This window comes from Phoca vitulina, unplaced genomic scaffold (assembly GCF_004348235.1).
Source record: "Phoca vitulina isolate PV1807 unplaced genomic scaffold, GSC_HSeal_1.0 scaffold59, whole genome shotgun sequence".
Lineage (NCBI taxonomy): Eukaryota > Metazoa > Chordata > Mammalia > Carnivora > Phocidae > Phoca > Phoca vitulina.
In genome coordinates this window covers 2,677,067-2,693,838 of record NW_022589762.1, presented here as the reverse complement: position 1 = coordinate 2,693,838, position 16,772 = coordinate 2,677,067, and the positions used below count along the sequence as shown (strand labels likewise).

Sequence of the window (16,772 nt, the reverse complement as noted above, 5' to 3'; positions counted from 1 at the left end):
GCAGTGCACCAGGGTTCTCTTTTCTCCACATCTTCACCGACACTAGTTATTTCTTGTCTTTTTTGATCCTAGCCATTCTGGCTGATGTGAGGTGATATCTCACTGTGGTTTTGATTTGCATTTCCCTGATGATTCGTGGTATTGAGCATCTTTTGTCAGTTGGCCATCTTTATGTCTTCTTTGGAAACATGTGTATTCCATCCTCTGCCCATTTTTTAAATTAGGTTTTTGTTGTTGTTGTTGACTTGTATGAATTCTTTATATATTCTAGATATTAGCCCCTTATCAGATATATCTTTTGCATGTATCTTCTCCCATTCGGTAGGTTGCCTTTTCATTTTGTTGATGGTTTCCTTTGCTGTGCAAAAGCTCTTTGATTTGATATAGTCCCAGTAGTTTATTTTTGCTTTTGTTACCCTTTTCAGGGGAGACAGATCCAAAAAAAAATATTGCTAAAACTGGTATCTAAGTATTTACTACTTATGGTTTCTTTTAGGAGTTTTATGGTTTTAGGTCTTACCATTTAGGTTTTTTATCCGTTTTGAGGTTTTTGTTTTGTTTTTGTTTTTTTTAATACAGTGATAGGAAGTAGTCTGGTTTGATTCTTTTGTATGTAGCTCTTTAGTGTTCCCAACACCATTTACTGAAGAGAATGTCTTTTTCCCATTGTATATTCTTGCCTTCTTTGTTGTAGATTAATTGACTGTGTAAGTGTGGGTTTATTTCATGGCTCTTTATCCTCTTTCATTGATCTGTGTGTCTGTTTTTGTTCCAGTGCTGTACTGTTTTGATTACTATAGCTTTGTAGTATAGTTTAAAATCAGGGCTTGTGATTCCTCCAGCTTTGTTGTTTTTTCTCAAGATTGCTTTTGCTATTGAGGGTCTTTTGTGTTTTCATACAAATTTTAGAATTATTCTAGTTCTGTGCAAAATATTTTGATAGGGATCGCATTGAATATAGATTGCTTTGGATAGCATGGACATTTTAACAACATTAATTCTTCCAGCCCATGAGCATAATATATCTTTTCATTTGTTTGTGTCATCTTCAGTTTGGGAGTATCCTTGAACTCATTTTAGGAGTATTTCTGAAACTGCACTTCCTGTTATGTGATATATAGTACATTTTCTTAAAGTTTAAACTATTTTGAAACAAGATTTTCTGTAATTTGCCACCTAAAACATTCAGACGGTTACAGTTTACAAACTTACTTCCCCCTTTTTTGTTTTCTTTTTAAAGTGTTTCTATAGTAGAAGCAACCATTTTGAAAAGATTTAAAATTTTGAGAAGTTAAACAAGGATTGAAGGTGCTAGAACAGAAGCAGCTTAGAGGCCTTGACCAAGGTTGGGCTATCTTTGTCTACCTGATACTTTATGAATCAAAAATTAACTTCCTCGCTGTTTTTTTTTGTTTTTGTTTTTGTTTTTTTAAAGATTTTATTTATTTATTTGACAGAGAGAGACACAGCGAGAGAGGGAACACAAGCAGGGGGAGTGGGAGAGGGAGAAGCAGGCTTCCCGCGGAGCAGGGAGCCCGATGTGGGGCTCGATCCCAGGACCCTGGGATCATGACCTGAGCCGAAGGCAGACGCTTAACGACTGAGCCACCCAGGCGCCCCCTTCCTCGCTGTTTTAATTACTGCCTTAAACAAGAGTGATTCCCTTGTCATGCCAACTTTGGTTCTTTTAAATAAGGCAGTAATTTGAGGATACCAGTTAAAGCAGTTACACAGATTCTGCTGTGCTGATATTTTCAGATATGTCCACACAGGGGTCCACACAGGGGTCAGTGCTTCTTTACCTTTGTTTCAGTCCTCTCTGTCTCTTCTCTTACTTCATCCCTAGCCAAATGCCTGGAACAGATCCTGTCCCTTCAGTTTTTGAAAGGGCCTTCATTATACAGGAGATTTTTGCCCTCAATCAGGCAACTATTTTAAATAAGGGATATATTTGACGTTTTAAAAACAAGTTTTTATTGTGGCAGAAATGGCCTTATTTCACCTTATTTCGGCCTTATTGGGCATTACTCTTAAGTCATTTGTATTCAACAATCGATTCTTTTTCTGTCCTTTAGTGGAAACATTAAAAAGCAAACTGGCACATATTTTGGGTGGAGATTTCCTGTAGGAACTCTGTAAGCCTTGCATGTCTTCCTTTTGGTATTTATCAGGTAGATCTTATTTTTCTTAGAAAGATGCCCCCAAAATTTTAATGTACTTTGTTTAATAGTTGTATTTGTTAATTTTAGCTGCCCCTTCTTGTATCATGACTTTTTTGTTTGTTTTTGGAAAGGGTTCTTATATAGAGTTTTTAAAATATAGATAAGGAGGCTGAGGCACACAGAGATTATTAAATGTCTGGTCCTCTATCACATAAGTAAGTGGGTGGTAATAGAGTTGTGCCTAAGAATTCCAGAATTCCAGAGTCTTTCCCTTCCTTTTTTTTTTTTCCCCCTAACCTCCTGTGTTCAATTTTTTATTAAGAGGCTGTTCACTTGAAGATCTTGCTGAGGTCAAAGGCTTTTCCCACATGCTAGAATGCTGTCTTAGAGGACAGGTACTTTGGAACTGGCATGTGGGTTGCTTTGTCACCAGGTGTCAGTCTTGCCATGTCTGACTTTTAGCCTTTCTATCAGTCTGGACTCAATAAAGAGGTATATCTGGCCCCAGAAGACTAAGACTTCAACAAAGAGCAGCTGTTGTCTTTTCCTTTGTGATGGTGCTAGCACAGGCGTCTTTCCATGGCTTGTGTGCTAGCTGGAAATTTCAGCACTAAGGTTTCAGTTTAAGGTTTGGTTGAGCTCTCCTGAGAAGTAATACTCAACATACCCAATTAATATGTGCCTCTGGATATAGGATTTTCATAGAGAAGGGACTTCTTGAACTTTGTACTCTTCAGTGTGGTCTTTTATTTATTTATTTATTTTAAAGATTTTATTTATTTATTTGACAGAGAGAGACACAGAGAGAGAGGGAACACAAGCGGGGGCGGGGGGTGGGAGAGGGAGAAGCAGGCTTCCCGCCGAGCAGGGAGCCTGATATGGGGCTTGATCCCAGGACCCTGGGATCATGACCTGAGCCGAAGGCAGACGCTTAACCGACTGAGCCACCCAGGCGCCCCGAGTGTGGTCTTTTAATTTTTAAGACCAATATGAAATCACAATGACTTGAGAGGTTGTTTGGTTGGAACACTAGTAGGTAATTTTGGACCCTAGACTTTTAATTTCAGGTCCTGGAACTCTGGTGTAGAGACGTGAAATAGAGAGGGGAAGCCAGGATACTGCTACTGCTACCATTCTAAGGAAGCCAGAGAATCGGAGACAAGTTTTGTTATTTATTCATTCACACGCACATATATACACACACATTATTAGGCCAGTCCTATGAGTACTTATAATGGAGGAAACTTAGTTTTTTCACTTTTTGATGGTTAACTTTATTTTCTTTGCTAACCATCTTTTTTATTTTTTTATTTTATTTTATTTTATTTTTAAAGATTTTATTTATTTGAGAGAGAGAGACACAGCGAGAGAGGGAACACAAGCAGGGGGAGTGGGAGAGGGAGAAGCAGGCTTCCCGCGGAGCAGGGAGCCTGATGTGGGGCTCGATCCCAGGACCCTGGGATCATGACCTGAGCCGAAGGCAGATGCTTAATGACTGAGCCACCCAGGCACCCCGCTAACCATCTTTTTTAGACCTCATCTTGAACTATTAGTTCTAGGCTCTTGCATCATGACTAAACTTAAATTTTGTGGGCTATCAAGAAAACCTAAACTGCATGTGTAATATTATTTCTAAGGGAATTACATTCTGATTTATAAACAACTGGCTTTATTTAAAAAGTAGAATATATCTAGTCGTAAGATTTAGAGCCTCTTTAGTTGATTTTGTCTCCTCCCCACCGCCCCGATTTTTTTTTTTTTTTTAAAGCAAGAGTGTTCTCACTTTGCTCAGAATTTAGGCTCAAGGTAGTTAGCCCCTGAATTAGCTGTCTGAGCTGCTAAAGTAGTAACTTAATCTCATTTTGATAAGTGAGATAAATCTGTACTTCTGTGCATCAACATCAAGGTACCGAACTGATCTTGAACACAAAGATTGGGGTGGTTTTCTTATCTTGTCAGGAGTGAGATATAATCTGGTGTGTTATTTGCATATATGTATGCATAAGAGAAGGAACTTTTCTGGTGGTATTTGAAGAAATTAGGGAAGATAGTTGCTAGGCTTGGCCTTTTGTTTTTGATTTGCTTCTAAAGATTATTAGTGTCTGAAATTTTATGTAATGAAAATGGGAGTTGTCTTTATTTTTCATAAATCTCCTAAAATGTTTTGGGAAATGTGAACTAGTTTACAGGATGATATTTAAAATTTTTGTTTTGATAATCTTAGTAGAATTACCTCTGTTTTTGTAAAAAAAAATGGACCTCAAAATTAAAAGATGAATCCTTTTTTCTTATCTGCTTTTTCTTACTGTTTTCTCTTTAACTAAAATTTTCTTTTTCTGTATTTGTTTTTGGGAATCTGACCCCTTTTAACTGTTACCTTTTTGGAAAAGAAAGCCAGCTTTACTGACTTCCCTGAGGTAGTAATTTCTCTTTTGTTTATTTGTGCTATTCTTATAGTGTCTATCATGTTCTGTTGTGTGACTCTACATTATTGAGGGCCTAATCAGTATATATGTTAATACAAAGAGACAGAGCTCCTTTCTCGTTTCACTATCTAATCATCCCACATTTCTTCCATTTTTATCTTTCCATTACCTGTATATTCAGACCTTTCATAAATCAAACAGATGGAGATTTTTAATCCCTTATTATACTTAATTAGTGATATTGCAAATATTATTTTTATTCATTTCTTCTATGTTTGTAATGTGTTTACAGTTGTGCCTATACTTTTCCTTCTGTAAAAGTATAAGTAAAACATATCTATAAAATATTTTTATATAATTTAATATAATCCCGTGGGATTATTTTTTGATCTGTAGATTAGATAGAAGTATAGATAACCTCCTCTTTTGTCACAATGAAATACCAATTATAACTTTTATTTTTACATTTTAACATCTCTGAATCTGGGATACATGTGTAAATAATGGCATGGCTTAGTTTAATTAGTATTTTTTTTCATCCTAGTGATACATAAAGTAATGGTGCATCTTCTGTTCTTGGTGAATAGATATTAAAGATGCATGCAGAGAGAGTGAATAAAATTGTTCCAGAGAATGTGGAAGTGGAAGAAAGTATTTCCAAATTAACTTTATTTTCTAATGTACCCCATTTTAAATGTGTGTGTAACCAGATGAATATATTTACTATTATAATTAGATATTTGACTGTTTTACCTACTTCCTGTTTTTTATGTAGTAGACCTAAAAATTTTTTTTTGGACCATTTTATTGGGAAAATGGGCTTTATGTTTATGATTGCTTCATATTGGTATCACAGTTTATTTAGCCATCTACACAGTATAAGCTAAAAATGTAAACCTACATATTTAGTTTTCATATTTATAATTTTTTTTAAAGAAATGTCAAATTGATACTCATTTTAAGGTCTTCAGATGTCTTCTGTCTAAAAATTAGTATTAAGCTGTACGTAGCTTTGGCATAAACTAGTATACAATTCATGAGGAAAATGGTTCCTTAGAGAAGAATTTCCTTACTTTTAAATTCATGGTTATGTATCTTTGACCCATGAAGTTCAGTGTCAGAAAACGTGGTCTTCATGTAGTTTGAGTAGAAGAGAAGTGACTACTGCTGCAGGGGTTGCGTGTTCTTGCATGAGGGAGAATGGGCTGTGTTTGAAAAAAAAAAAGGAAAGAAAGATACTAAGAATATGATAACTGAAGATGACTGGTTCTTTATCTGATCCTGCTTGCTTCAGCTTGCTTTCTGAGGAAGCTGCTTGTTTCTTTCTCCCTCCTTGATGAATTTCACTGATTTCATTTAAAAAAAATGAATTAAACAGCTTTGCGTAATCAATTCTATTAGGTCATCTTCCCAAAATTTCTTGTGGGCACAGCACCTTGTAATTTATTAGTACAGTCTTTATAGGAATTTTTGTTTAGTGGTTACAGTTTTTACATAAAGGGGCAAACATTAGAATTCTATAGAATTTTTCTATATGCAGACTTTTTTCTTCCATATTAATTTCCCAAGAGCTATAGTTTGATGCCAAAGTGAAATATGACTCATGAACAATGAAATAGGTAAAAAGTTGCTCACTGTTGATAGGAGTAAGCTTAATTTTTTTCCCCATTGGATTTACCCAGGTCTTATTTAAAGCCATGCAACCATAAGAAATTTCAGTTAGTGTCATTGTTGACCTAATATTATTCTAATTTATTGTGTCATAACCAACAAAGATAGAAAAGATAATTGGGAACAGTCATTTAGAGATTGGCCTATTTTTGCATTTGAACATTGTATTCTCTACTGTGTTAAATATGCCAAAGATGCATGGATTTATTTTATATATTCCCTTTAGGAATCTGTAAGCATCACAAAACATATAAAATATGCCCAGGGAGATGTCAACAGACCCACATTTTTATCCTGTATCTGCCACTTACACACTGTATGATTGTGAGGAAGTCACTTTTATTCTCTGTTTTTTCATTTCTCTTTATCTTATAGAGTGGGAATGATAAATTTTGTCATCCTTACCTTTCATTATTTTCACAATGACTTTTAAAAACCCTGGTTTTAAATACTGAAACATTAAAAAACATTAAAGTACAAATTGAAATGGTGCTTGCATTCAAGAAATAAACCTTTTGTTTTAGATTCTGAAAGTAAAATTTAGATCCTGAAGACAATCTGGATGGCACTGGCCATTAGAAGTCTTAAGTATTTGGGGATAATACTAACTTCAGTGAAATTGATTAATTTTTAAAAAGGAAAAACTGCCTGTTGTTATAAAAAGCAATAATGAACTACCGGGGCTTCATGCTATGTAGGAATATTGAGCATGGCAAATCTTTGCATCTCTAACTGCTGAGCAGTATTAGAAGTGGAGTGATGTTTATAGAGCTGTATATTCTTGTTCATTATTGCTTTTAGATTGCACCATTTGAGGTAGATTTTGGTAGATTTGGAATGAGAAAAAAATTAGGTTCTAATTAGGAAAAAGTTACTGTTTTCACATTTGGGACCATTATTTCAAGTTCTTCCTCATCAGTTAGAATTCTGTATTCTACAGAATGATTGAAACTCTCGATGTTTTTCTGCTTTTGTTATGGATAACTTGGATCTAAGAAATGGAGTAGGGGGTGGGTAAAGGAGTAGTCAGTTATAAGGTGGGTATGTATAAAATTAAGATGATTTAAATTGTGAAATCACAGTTAGCTACTTAAATGAAAAGGGGGAGGTGCTGACCTTCTTTTCTTTTCCTTTGTGTTTAATAAATTGCTTTTTCCCCCTGCTTCAAGAAATGGTAAATTTTAGACAAAAATTTTCCTTGAAACTTACATTAAGGTACAATGGTATAATCTAATATGAAAACACATTTGTTGAGAATTGAAAATCTGAAATTACTAATTTTTAGTGCCTGTGCAGAATCTGTGTTACCCCTTTCCCTTCTCTAATCCTGTGCTTTTATGTTTTGTCTGTGTCTATGAATAACATTGTTTCCTGAATATTGTCCTTACTAATTCTTTCTGACTTTCTCTTTCACATTTTCTTCCTGGATTTGCTGTTGTCTTCAGTCTCACCTCAAGGTCAGTATGCTTGTACTAAAACAAAGAGAAGAGCATGGTGTACTAACATTATCTTGATCTCTAATGAGGAACTGAAATGATAGCACTTACTCCAGGAAAGATATGTGTAGAAATCTAGTTATGAGTGCATAAAATGTCAGAAGTTTTAGGTTTACTAGAAGAGTGGATTCAGAGTTCTATGCTTCAAAAGATAAAGTACTCAGAAAGCAAGAATCAGACTGAGCAGGTTTTGACTGAGAGTGAAATGAAGATGAAAGGAGTCACCAGGGGAATGAGAAGAAAAATTGTTTTAATTTAATTAAAATTTCATCAGAGACACAGAAAATGCAGCATGAACGCTGGAGGGAAATTTGCTGTAGTCTGTGGATTTTTAGAAGAATCTTGAAATTATTTTACATATACAAACCTATACACCCTTGAAATTTTGGTTTTGTTTTGTGAGTCTGCTGAATGGTACAACAAGTGATAACCAAAACAGCCCGCGCTGCTTCAATTTATAAGTGCCCGAGGCACTATGGTAGAACCTTTACATCTTTTATTTCAGTTGATCTTCCCAGCAGTATATAGAGAGATTTATTATTTCCACTCTTTAGGTGAATAACATAAGTTCTGAGCCCATTAAGTAATTTGTCCATCTTTATTGGGAAGAGAAACTAAGAGAGCACAATTGGAAACCTGAATTTTTTTTTAAAGAGGGAGGGGGAGGGGCAGAGGGAGAGAGAGAGAATCCCAAGGAGGTTCCACACTCAGTGTGGAGCCTGATGTGGGTTTCAATCTCACAACCCTGAGATCGTGACCTGAGTTGAAATCAAGAGTCAGACACTTAACTGGCTGAGCCACCCAGGCACCCCTGAAACCTGAATTTTAGAAGTTATTTCTTTTGCATGTGAGCATGGAAATGTAAATGAAGGCGTGAGAATTTCTGATACGGTTCCGAAAATGATATGGTTAACACCCTATGCACTTTACCTTCGCTGCTGTTTTCTAATAGTAATGGTACCGTATATATTACTGTTTATAAAAGCACCTGTCTTCTTTGAGTCTCACAGTTGGTGTATGGGTTACACAGGACAGATTATCATTCTGATGAGGAACAAAGATTAGGGAACATGATTTCTCTAGGGTCAACCAACTAGTAAGTGTTGGAACTTAGATTTGAAGGTAGATCTTCTCATTTCAACCTCAGGACTTTATGTATTCTCTGTACTCTATCGTCAGAGTTAGAATATGAGCTACAGAGTCCCAGATGGCTTGAATTTTTTAGGTAGATTTTTCATCTGTGGTGTTTTCATCTGTAAAATTGGGATAATTATCTAATCTAAAGGGTTGTTGTAAACACTGAATGAGTTCATATAAATAGCACTTAGAACAGTATCTGGTACAGGGTAAACAATCAATATATAGAGCTATTATGATACTTTTTGCCTTTTTCATGGAGTCCTGTTTGATCCGGCATATGATAGCATGATGTGATATATTTCAGGTTCTTTAAAACAATATACAGTTCTTATTGATTCTTACCACTGTTAATAGAAAGTGCAAAGTAGAATCCCAGTGCAAAAGTTGTGTATGTGTAGAAAATGTGAAAAGTAGACATATTTCTTCTGTAATGATATTTTAAGACTCCACTTTTCAGGTGCTACATTTCTATTATAAGTAGAAAGATAAGGTGGTGAGGCATTTTAGGAAAAAGGTTCTCTTTCCCATTTCTACTTCCTGGTATTTCTTCTCATTGTTTAAATTGATGACCTAAATGATATTTCTGAAAAAGGCCCCTTACCTTTTACTCATTTAAGAATAAAGCAATTTGTGTGGGTGTAAAATACAGTAAAAAGCAAAATTAGCCCTTCTTTCATACTTATACTGATCTAATTTATGAAGAGGCGTCTTCAGTCAGATTTATACTGTCCTCTTCCTTCTCTCTTAACAGATGACCTCCCCTCCTTTGCCTGGTAAATAGAGCTTTAGGGTATCCACAGTCCTGGGTTTATGTTCACTCATGTTAACCTTCCTTTTGTTTCAGTGGAACTCATGTTCCAACTCTTTTCCAAGGCCAAATTTTCCTATTCTCTTTTCTTTGGTGTTGGTTGTGATCTCTCCTTTTTTATTCATGATTTTATTTATTTGGGTCCTTTCTCTTTTCTTTTCGATAAGTCTGGCCAGGGGTTTATCAATCTTGTTAATTCTTTCAAAGAACCAGCTCCTAGTTTTGTTGATCTGTTCTACTGTTCTTTTGGTTTCTATTTCATTGATTTCTGCTTTGATCTTTATTATTTCTCTTCTCCTGCTGGTTTAGGCTTTATTTGCTGTTCTCCACCTCCTTTAGGTGTAGGGTTAGGTTGTGTATTTGAGACCTTTCTTGTTTCTTGAGGAAGGCTTGTATTGCTATATACTTTCCTCTTAGGACTGCCTTTGCTGCATCCCAAAGATTTTGAACAGTTGTGTTTTCATTTTCATTTGTTTCCATGAATTTTTTAAATTCTTATTTAATTTCCTGGTTGACCCATTCATTCTTTAGTAGGACGCTCTTTAGCCTCCATGTATTTGAGTTCTTTCCAACTGTCCTCTTGTGATTGAGTTCTAGTTTCAAAGCACTGTGGTCCAAAAATATGCAGGGAATGATCCCAATCTTTTGGTACCAGTTGAGACCTGATTTATGACCCAGGATGTGATCTATTCTGGAGAATGTTCCATGTGCACTAGAGAAGAATGTGTATTTTGTTTCTTTGGGATGGAATGTTCTGAATATATCTGTGAAGTCCATCTGGTCCAGTGTGTCATTTGAAGCCTTTATTTCCTTGTTGATCTTTTGCTTACATCTGTCCATTTCAGTGAAGGGGGGGTGTTAAAGTCCCCTACTATTATTGTATTATTATTGATGTGTTTCTTTGATTTTGTTATTAATTGGCTCATATAATTGGCTGCTCCCATGTTAGGGGCATAGATATTTACAATTGTTAGATCTTCTTGTTGGATAGACCCTTTAAGTATGATGTAGTGTCCTTCCTCCTCTCTTATTTTAGTCTTTGATTTAAAATCTAATTTGTCTGATATAAGGATTGCCACCCCAGCTTTCTTTTGGTGTCCATTAGCATGGTAAATGGTTTTCCACCCCCTCACTTTCAACCTGGGGGTGTCTTTGGGTCTAAAATGAGTCTCTTGCAGACAGCATATCAGTGGGTCTTGTTTTTTTATATAGTCTGATACTCTTTGTCTTTTGATTGGGGCATTTAGCCCATTTACATTCAGGGTAACTATTGAAAGATACGAATTTAGTGCCATTGTATTGCCTGCAAGGTGACTGTTACTGTATATTGTCTGTGTTCCTTTCTGGTCTATTTTACTTTTAGGCTCTCTCTTTGTTTAGAGGACCCCTTTCAATATTTCTTGTAGGGCTGGTTTGGTGTTCGCAAATTCTTTTAGTTTTTGTTTGTCCTGGAAGCTTTTTTTATCTCTCCTTCTATTTTCAATGAGGCTAGCTGGATATAGTATTCTAGGCTGCATATATTTCTCATTTAGTGCTCTGAATATATCATGCCAGTCCTTTCTGGCCTGCCAGGTCTCTGTGGATAGGTCTGCCAATCTAATGTTTCTACCGTTGTAGGTGAAGACCTCTTGTTCTGAGCTTCTTGATTTTCTCTTTGTCTCTGAGACTTGTGAAGCCTTGTGTTTGGAGAACTTTGATCTCTAACTTAAACATCAAGTGGACATATTTTTTGGGGAGGTTTTACTACTTTTGTCTTTTGTATGACAGGTTTTGATCTAAATATCTCTAAACAAAACCCTGCCGCAGAAGAATTTGTCTGTGGAAGTCATTGTTGTATGCATAATTCTCTGAGTTACAAGTTATGTTAATTATAATATTGTTAGCTGGTTCATTTTAGTAGTTTTTACTCTAGCAGTAAATGCCATTAAACTATACTTACTTCTAAATAAGTTTATTTTCCAAGGAATTCAAAATAAAACAGGTTTTGTTTTTCCAGTGGCAAAAATCATTTTGGTTGTGGTGTGTAAAAAAAGTCATTCTTTGTTTCAGGTTGGAATTTAGTGCAGTATTTTTTCTATACAGAAGCATTTCACCATTTTAATTATGTTTTGCTAAGTCCAGTTGAGCAGACCATCCAGAGAGTATTGATGGTTTAAGATTGGATTGGATATTTGGATAACTTCATTATGGGACCTTGGGCAAGATACTTAACTCTTAAGTGTTTGTTTTAACCACCTGTTTTATGTTAATAGTGACACTTAAGTGTAATATTTGTTTTTTAAGCATTTCTGGTTTGGACAGATTTGTTTTCTCTCTTCCTCTTCTTCTCTCCTACTTTCTTCTGTCCCTGTTTCCGTTTAGTACAAAGCAGAGAGATTTTTATTTAGAGTGATGATGACTGAAGATTCATTCTCTATCCTTAAACATATATACGTGTCTTTAGTTACTATTCAATGACATTATCCCCACAGAAGGAATGCAAAGAAATGATTCCTTGAATAGATGAAAATATATGATTTGATTCAGAATCATTGTTACTTTTTATTTAGCGGCACCTTTGGCTAAAGACAAGACATTTAATAGGTGAAGCCTATAATTGTCATCTCTTTTACTCATTCTCTGGTCTACACAAATTGAGCTCAATATTATTGTTACCCCTATTTTGTTTAGCATGCCTGTTGCAGACTTGTCTTCAAAGCAGATCTGTGGGATACTTTCTGTCAACTGCCTTTAGACCAGAGTCTCCCTATATTGTTATGTAATAAAAGTTAAATACTTTATGTCTTGCTCACATTCATTCCTGTTGCAGTCTCTTTAATCTAATTTGATGAAAGAGTTGTAGAACAACAAAGAGTTCTACATTGATTTCTAAAATCTAACCTAGGGGACGCCTGGGTGGCTCAGATGGTTAAGCATCTGCCTTCGGTTCAGGTCATGATCCCAGGGTCCTGGGATTGAGCCCCACATCAGGCTCTGTGCTCAGCAGGGAGCCTGCTTCTCCCTCTCCCTGCCTGTCTGCCTACTTGTGATTTCTCTCTCTCTCTGTCAAATAAATAAAATCTTAAAAAAAAATAAAATAAAATCTAACTTAGTCAACGAGCCATTTCTCTGATTGCACATCTTAGAGGTTTTTTTTTTTCATTATTGTCTGATACTAGGCACTAAAACCTCATAAATAACATTTACAAAAAGAGGTATAACTATATTTTGAAGGCTTCATTCTTTTCTTTTTTGTTTTTAGCTGAAATGTTCAGGATTTTATAGGCCCAAGAGCATTTCTGACCTTGTGTGATCTATTTACAAGGAGTTTGATTCACAGACAAGAGTTTATAATCTAGGAGAATGATCGGTTTTTAATTGCATTTTTTGCTTCTACTTGTCATTCTTTTGCCTTTCTTAAATAGCATTATTGTTCAAGAGTGTTTTTCCTTATTTTCTTTCCTTTCAAACAATACTATTGTGTAGTCTTTTTGTAATGGGTCACACAAGCACAGTGTAGCCACACCTCCATTACCTAAGTTCTCCTGAAATATAGTGTTATTATTTTGAATGATTCATTGGTAGAAAAAAATGTATGAACACATACTTGTACTGATCTACCTAACTGTTCTACTGAAAAGTATTGAGTTTTGTGCCATCATGCATTAAAAAGTGGTAAATGTAATTTTTCTTAGTAGCAGCTGTAGACAATTACCTGGCATTCTGTACATGAGCTAAAGATGGCAAATTCTGTAGAAAAGGGAGGAAAGGCTAAATTTAGTTAAAATTTGAATTTGTATATGGTTGCCAGATTTAGCAAATACACATACAAGATATCAGTTAAATTTGTGTTTCAGATAAACAGTGACTACATTTTTAGTATTAGTGTGTTGTACATACTGGGACATACTTATACTAAAACATTGTCACATATCTGAAATAAAAATTTGAATGGACTTCCAATATTTTATCTGACAAACCTCGTCCGTCCCAATCTCTCTTTATCTCACTTCAGATCATAACAATGGTATGAAGTGGATATTTTCCTGTTTTACAGATGAGAAAATTGAGATTCAGAGGATTCAGTTGACTTACTCAGGGTCATTGCTACGATATGGCAGTCTTTAGTACAAATTCAGTTTCTCTGATTTCATGTTTACCGCATACCTTAACTTTCCTCTGTTTCTTGTTTTGTATGTCCTTGTGAGGTCCAGACACAATGTGTAGATTATAATACATTTTCAAATATATGTTTTTACCTCCTCGGAGTATGGGGGTCATAAGTTGGATTAATTGTGTTATCCTTTGGTGAGAATTGCCACTTTTTTTTTTCTTTAACCATTTCTAGCCTGCTGTATAAGATATTCCTTCAGTAGTGATGGGATTATTTCTGGGTGTTGCCCTGGTGATTCATACAATACTTACAGCCTTGCTCAAGAAAAGCTCCACAACAACTTATATTTTAGATAGTGGGATTTATTTAGTAAGGTAATTTAGAACTGTGCTTCTCAAATTTTGATGGCATACAAATTGTATTGGAGTTTGTTAAAATGTCATTCTGATGTTGGTTTGGATAGGGCCTGGGCTTTTTACCTTCCTAACAGCTCTTAGGCAGTGCCAGTGGTGCTGATCTGCGGAGGATGCTTTGACTGGCAAGGCTTTAGAGCACTGGCTACGAATGAACAGTTTTGGAATTGATCTTTATCCTTTTTAAAAATTTTTCACATTTAACATTATCCCTGTTGATTTCTCTATATCAGCTCATATTTGAACTAATAAAAATCCATTTTCCATTGATTTCAAGATAGCAATGCCACCCTTTGGCTCTCTTAAACACCGTCTGGGGTGTCATATTGGCATGGGTACAGAGGCAAGTGATACTCTTCAGGATACTAGAGCAAATGAATTGTTTTCATTGGCACCTGTTACCTTGTCACTTATATGTATAAAAACATGTTGAGCAGTATAATGGAGTAACAGGGAATTGAGAGTGGAGCAAGGGGAAAGGAGTGGGTCACAAAACTCCAAGATAGTTGGCTCGCTTGGGTGGTACGGGTTACACTTTTGCAAAAACTTTCCTTCCAGCCTCCAGTTTCTATTATCTATATGACTTCAAGGTCTCAGAATTTGAGATTGTAGACTGGGAGATAAAGATGAGGAAATCAGGGGTCTTAATGGGCAGCTGTAAGGTGATTTGGTTTATTTGCATACATGTAGATATTATACTCTCTTCAAAAAAAAATTAAGCTGTGGTGTTTCTCCATTGTTGGTGTTTGGTTGTTTATGTTGGTCTTTGTCAGTGAAGATGATACAAGTCTAATGAAATGGAAGAACTTGACCTTTGTCATAGACAGGAAGACATGTATATGTTTAAATTTTCTTTACTCGTTTTTGTTAAGGTGGGATTATTTTGTTTCTGTTGTGCTTGGGATATTTGCCCCCGCTGGCCACAAAAGACATTGTTAAGATGCTGTAGCTAGCTATTTGGTCTAGGTATTGAGCATTTCAGTGTTAGTTATGAGTTTCTAAATTAAAAATCACTTAAGTTTGTTAAACTTAACTATTTTGAAAGTGGTAGCAAAAATTGATTCCCTTCATGTATGATCTTTTAATTGAGATGTATAAAGGAGAGTTCTTTGCAGATGACTTTCTAAGAGAGCTAAAAGCAAGGAATAAATGGGTTTGGAGAAGTGGTCATGATGACTTAGTTTGGCAATAATCAAAAAAACTTTTATAGAATGTGTTGTGAGAGGAAAAGTCAGCACAGGCTATCATTACCTGATTTAAAGGAGGTTGGTTAGTATAAAGTATATTAGCTTGTCTGTTCTCATTACTAGTTCAGTTCATCAGGGCAACTTCAGGGCAAAGTCAAATTGATTCTTTTTTGCATTACTGTAAAAACTATCTAATTGTCCCCCTGTCCTCCAAATTAGGATTCCCCTTCAGTGTGTTTTCCTAAATTTTGGAAATCTCATTGTATCACTTCCCTACATAAAGTCTTACCCATTTGGGATAAACTACCAATTCCTTGCTTAGTATAATATAATTATTTGATTTTTGTTTATTTTACCTTCCTTTTTCTCTACTCTCCACCAATTTTAAGCTGTAGTCATACTGAGTGTGGTTTTCCCCCAACGTGACACATTTTCCTTTTCATCAGGGCTTTATTTGTACAGTTCTCTTTGCCTAGTACTCTTTCCTCTGCTTAGTAACCTGGAGTGATCCCTTGAGAAAGTTCCTATATGGGGGCTCCTGGGTGGCTCAGTCAGTTAAGCATTTGCCTTCAGCTTAGGTCATGATCCCGGGGTCCTGGGATTGAACCCCACATTGGGCTCCTTGCTCAGTGGGGAGCCTGCTTCTCCCTCCCCCTCTGCAGCTCCCCCTGCTTGTGCTCTCTCTCTCAAATAAATAAAATCTTTTAAAAAAAAAAAGTTCCTGTATGACTTTTCAGAAAGTTTTTCCTGATTATCACCATCATGCCTACCTCCAGGTTAGGTTAGGTCCTTTTCTTGTATACTCTTGTAGCACTTATATATACAGTATATACTGCTGTATTTGCTTGGATGCCTGGGAGGTATTTTGAGAACAGGTATTATTTTTATTCATGGACTTATATCCCTAGTGTTTGACGGCTGATAGTGTTGTTTAACTAAATATTTGTTGATTTAATGAGTAATGAAAATGTCAAGAACTTAGCAGACTATTAAAGCGTAGAGAAACGTAGATCATTTAACATTCCACAGCCCATTTTCTCCCGGGCAATGCCTTAGACATATTTTTTTAATTCATTGGTAATTTGGGTTCTACCCTTTGGTGAGATTAGTCTTTACCTGTGACCTAGAATTTGGTTTAGTTTTTCGGCAACCATATGGCCTTGAGGTAATTTCTTTTTCTTTCTTTTTTTTAAGATTATTTTTTTATTTGAGAGAGAGTAGCAAATAAGAACACAAGTGGGGCAGGGAGGGGGAGAGGGAGAAGCAGCTTCCTGCTGAGCAGGGAGCCTGATGCTGGCTTCATCCCAGGACCCTAGGATTATGACCTGAGCCAAAGGCAGCCTCAAGGCTGACCAAGTGCCCCGAGGTAATGTCTT

The 16,772-nt window shown here is 35.8% G+C and overlaps 1 protein-coding gene across 14 annotated transcripts in view; it reads left to right on the top strand.

The window, feature by feature from the left end:
- ERC1 (ELKS/RAB6-interacting/CAST family member 1) overlaps nt 1-16,772 on the top strand; it is a 548,010-nt gene that overhangs the window by 186,046 nt on the left and 345,192 nt on the right. For 6 of the 14 annotated variants that reach the window (XM_032390726.1, XM_032390730.1, XM_032390724.1 and 3 more), the window contains 2 exons: nt 4,553-4,579; nt 7,705-7,716. The exons of 3 other annotated variants lie outside the window; for them this stretch is intronic. In XM_032390726.1, coding sequence (XP_032246617.1) covers nt 4,553-4,579; nt 7,705-7,716 — 39 coding nt within the window. The remainder of the gene's footprint in view (nt 1-4,552; nt 4,580-7,704; nt 7,717-16,772) is intronic. 5 more of the 14 variants (XM_032390722.1, XM_032390725.1, XM_032390734.1 and 2 more) reach the window with 1 other exon arrangement.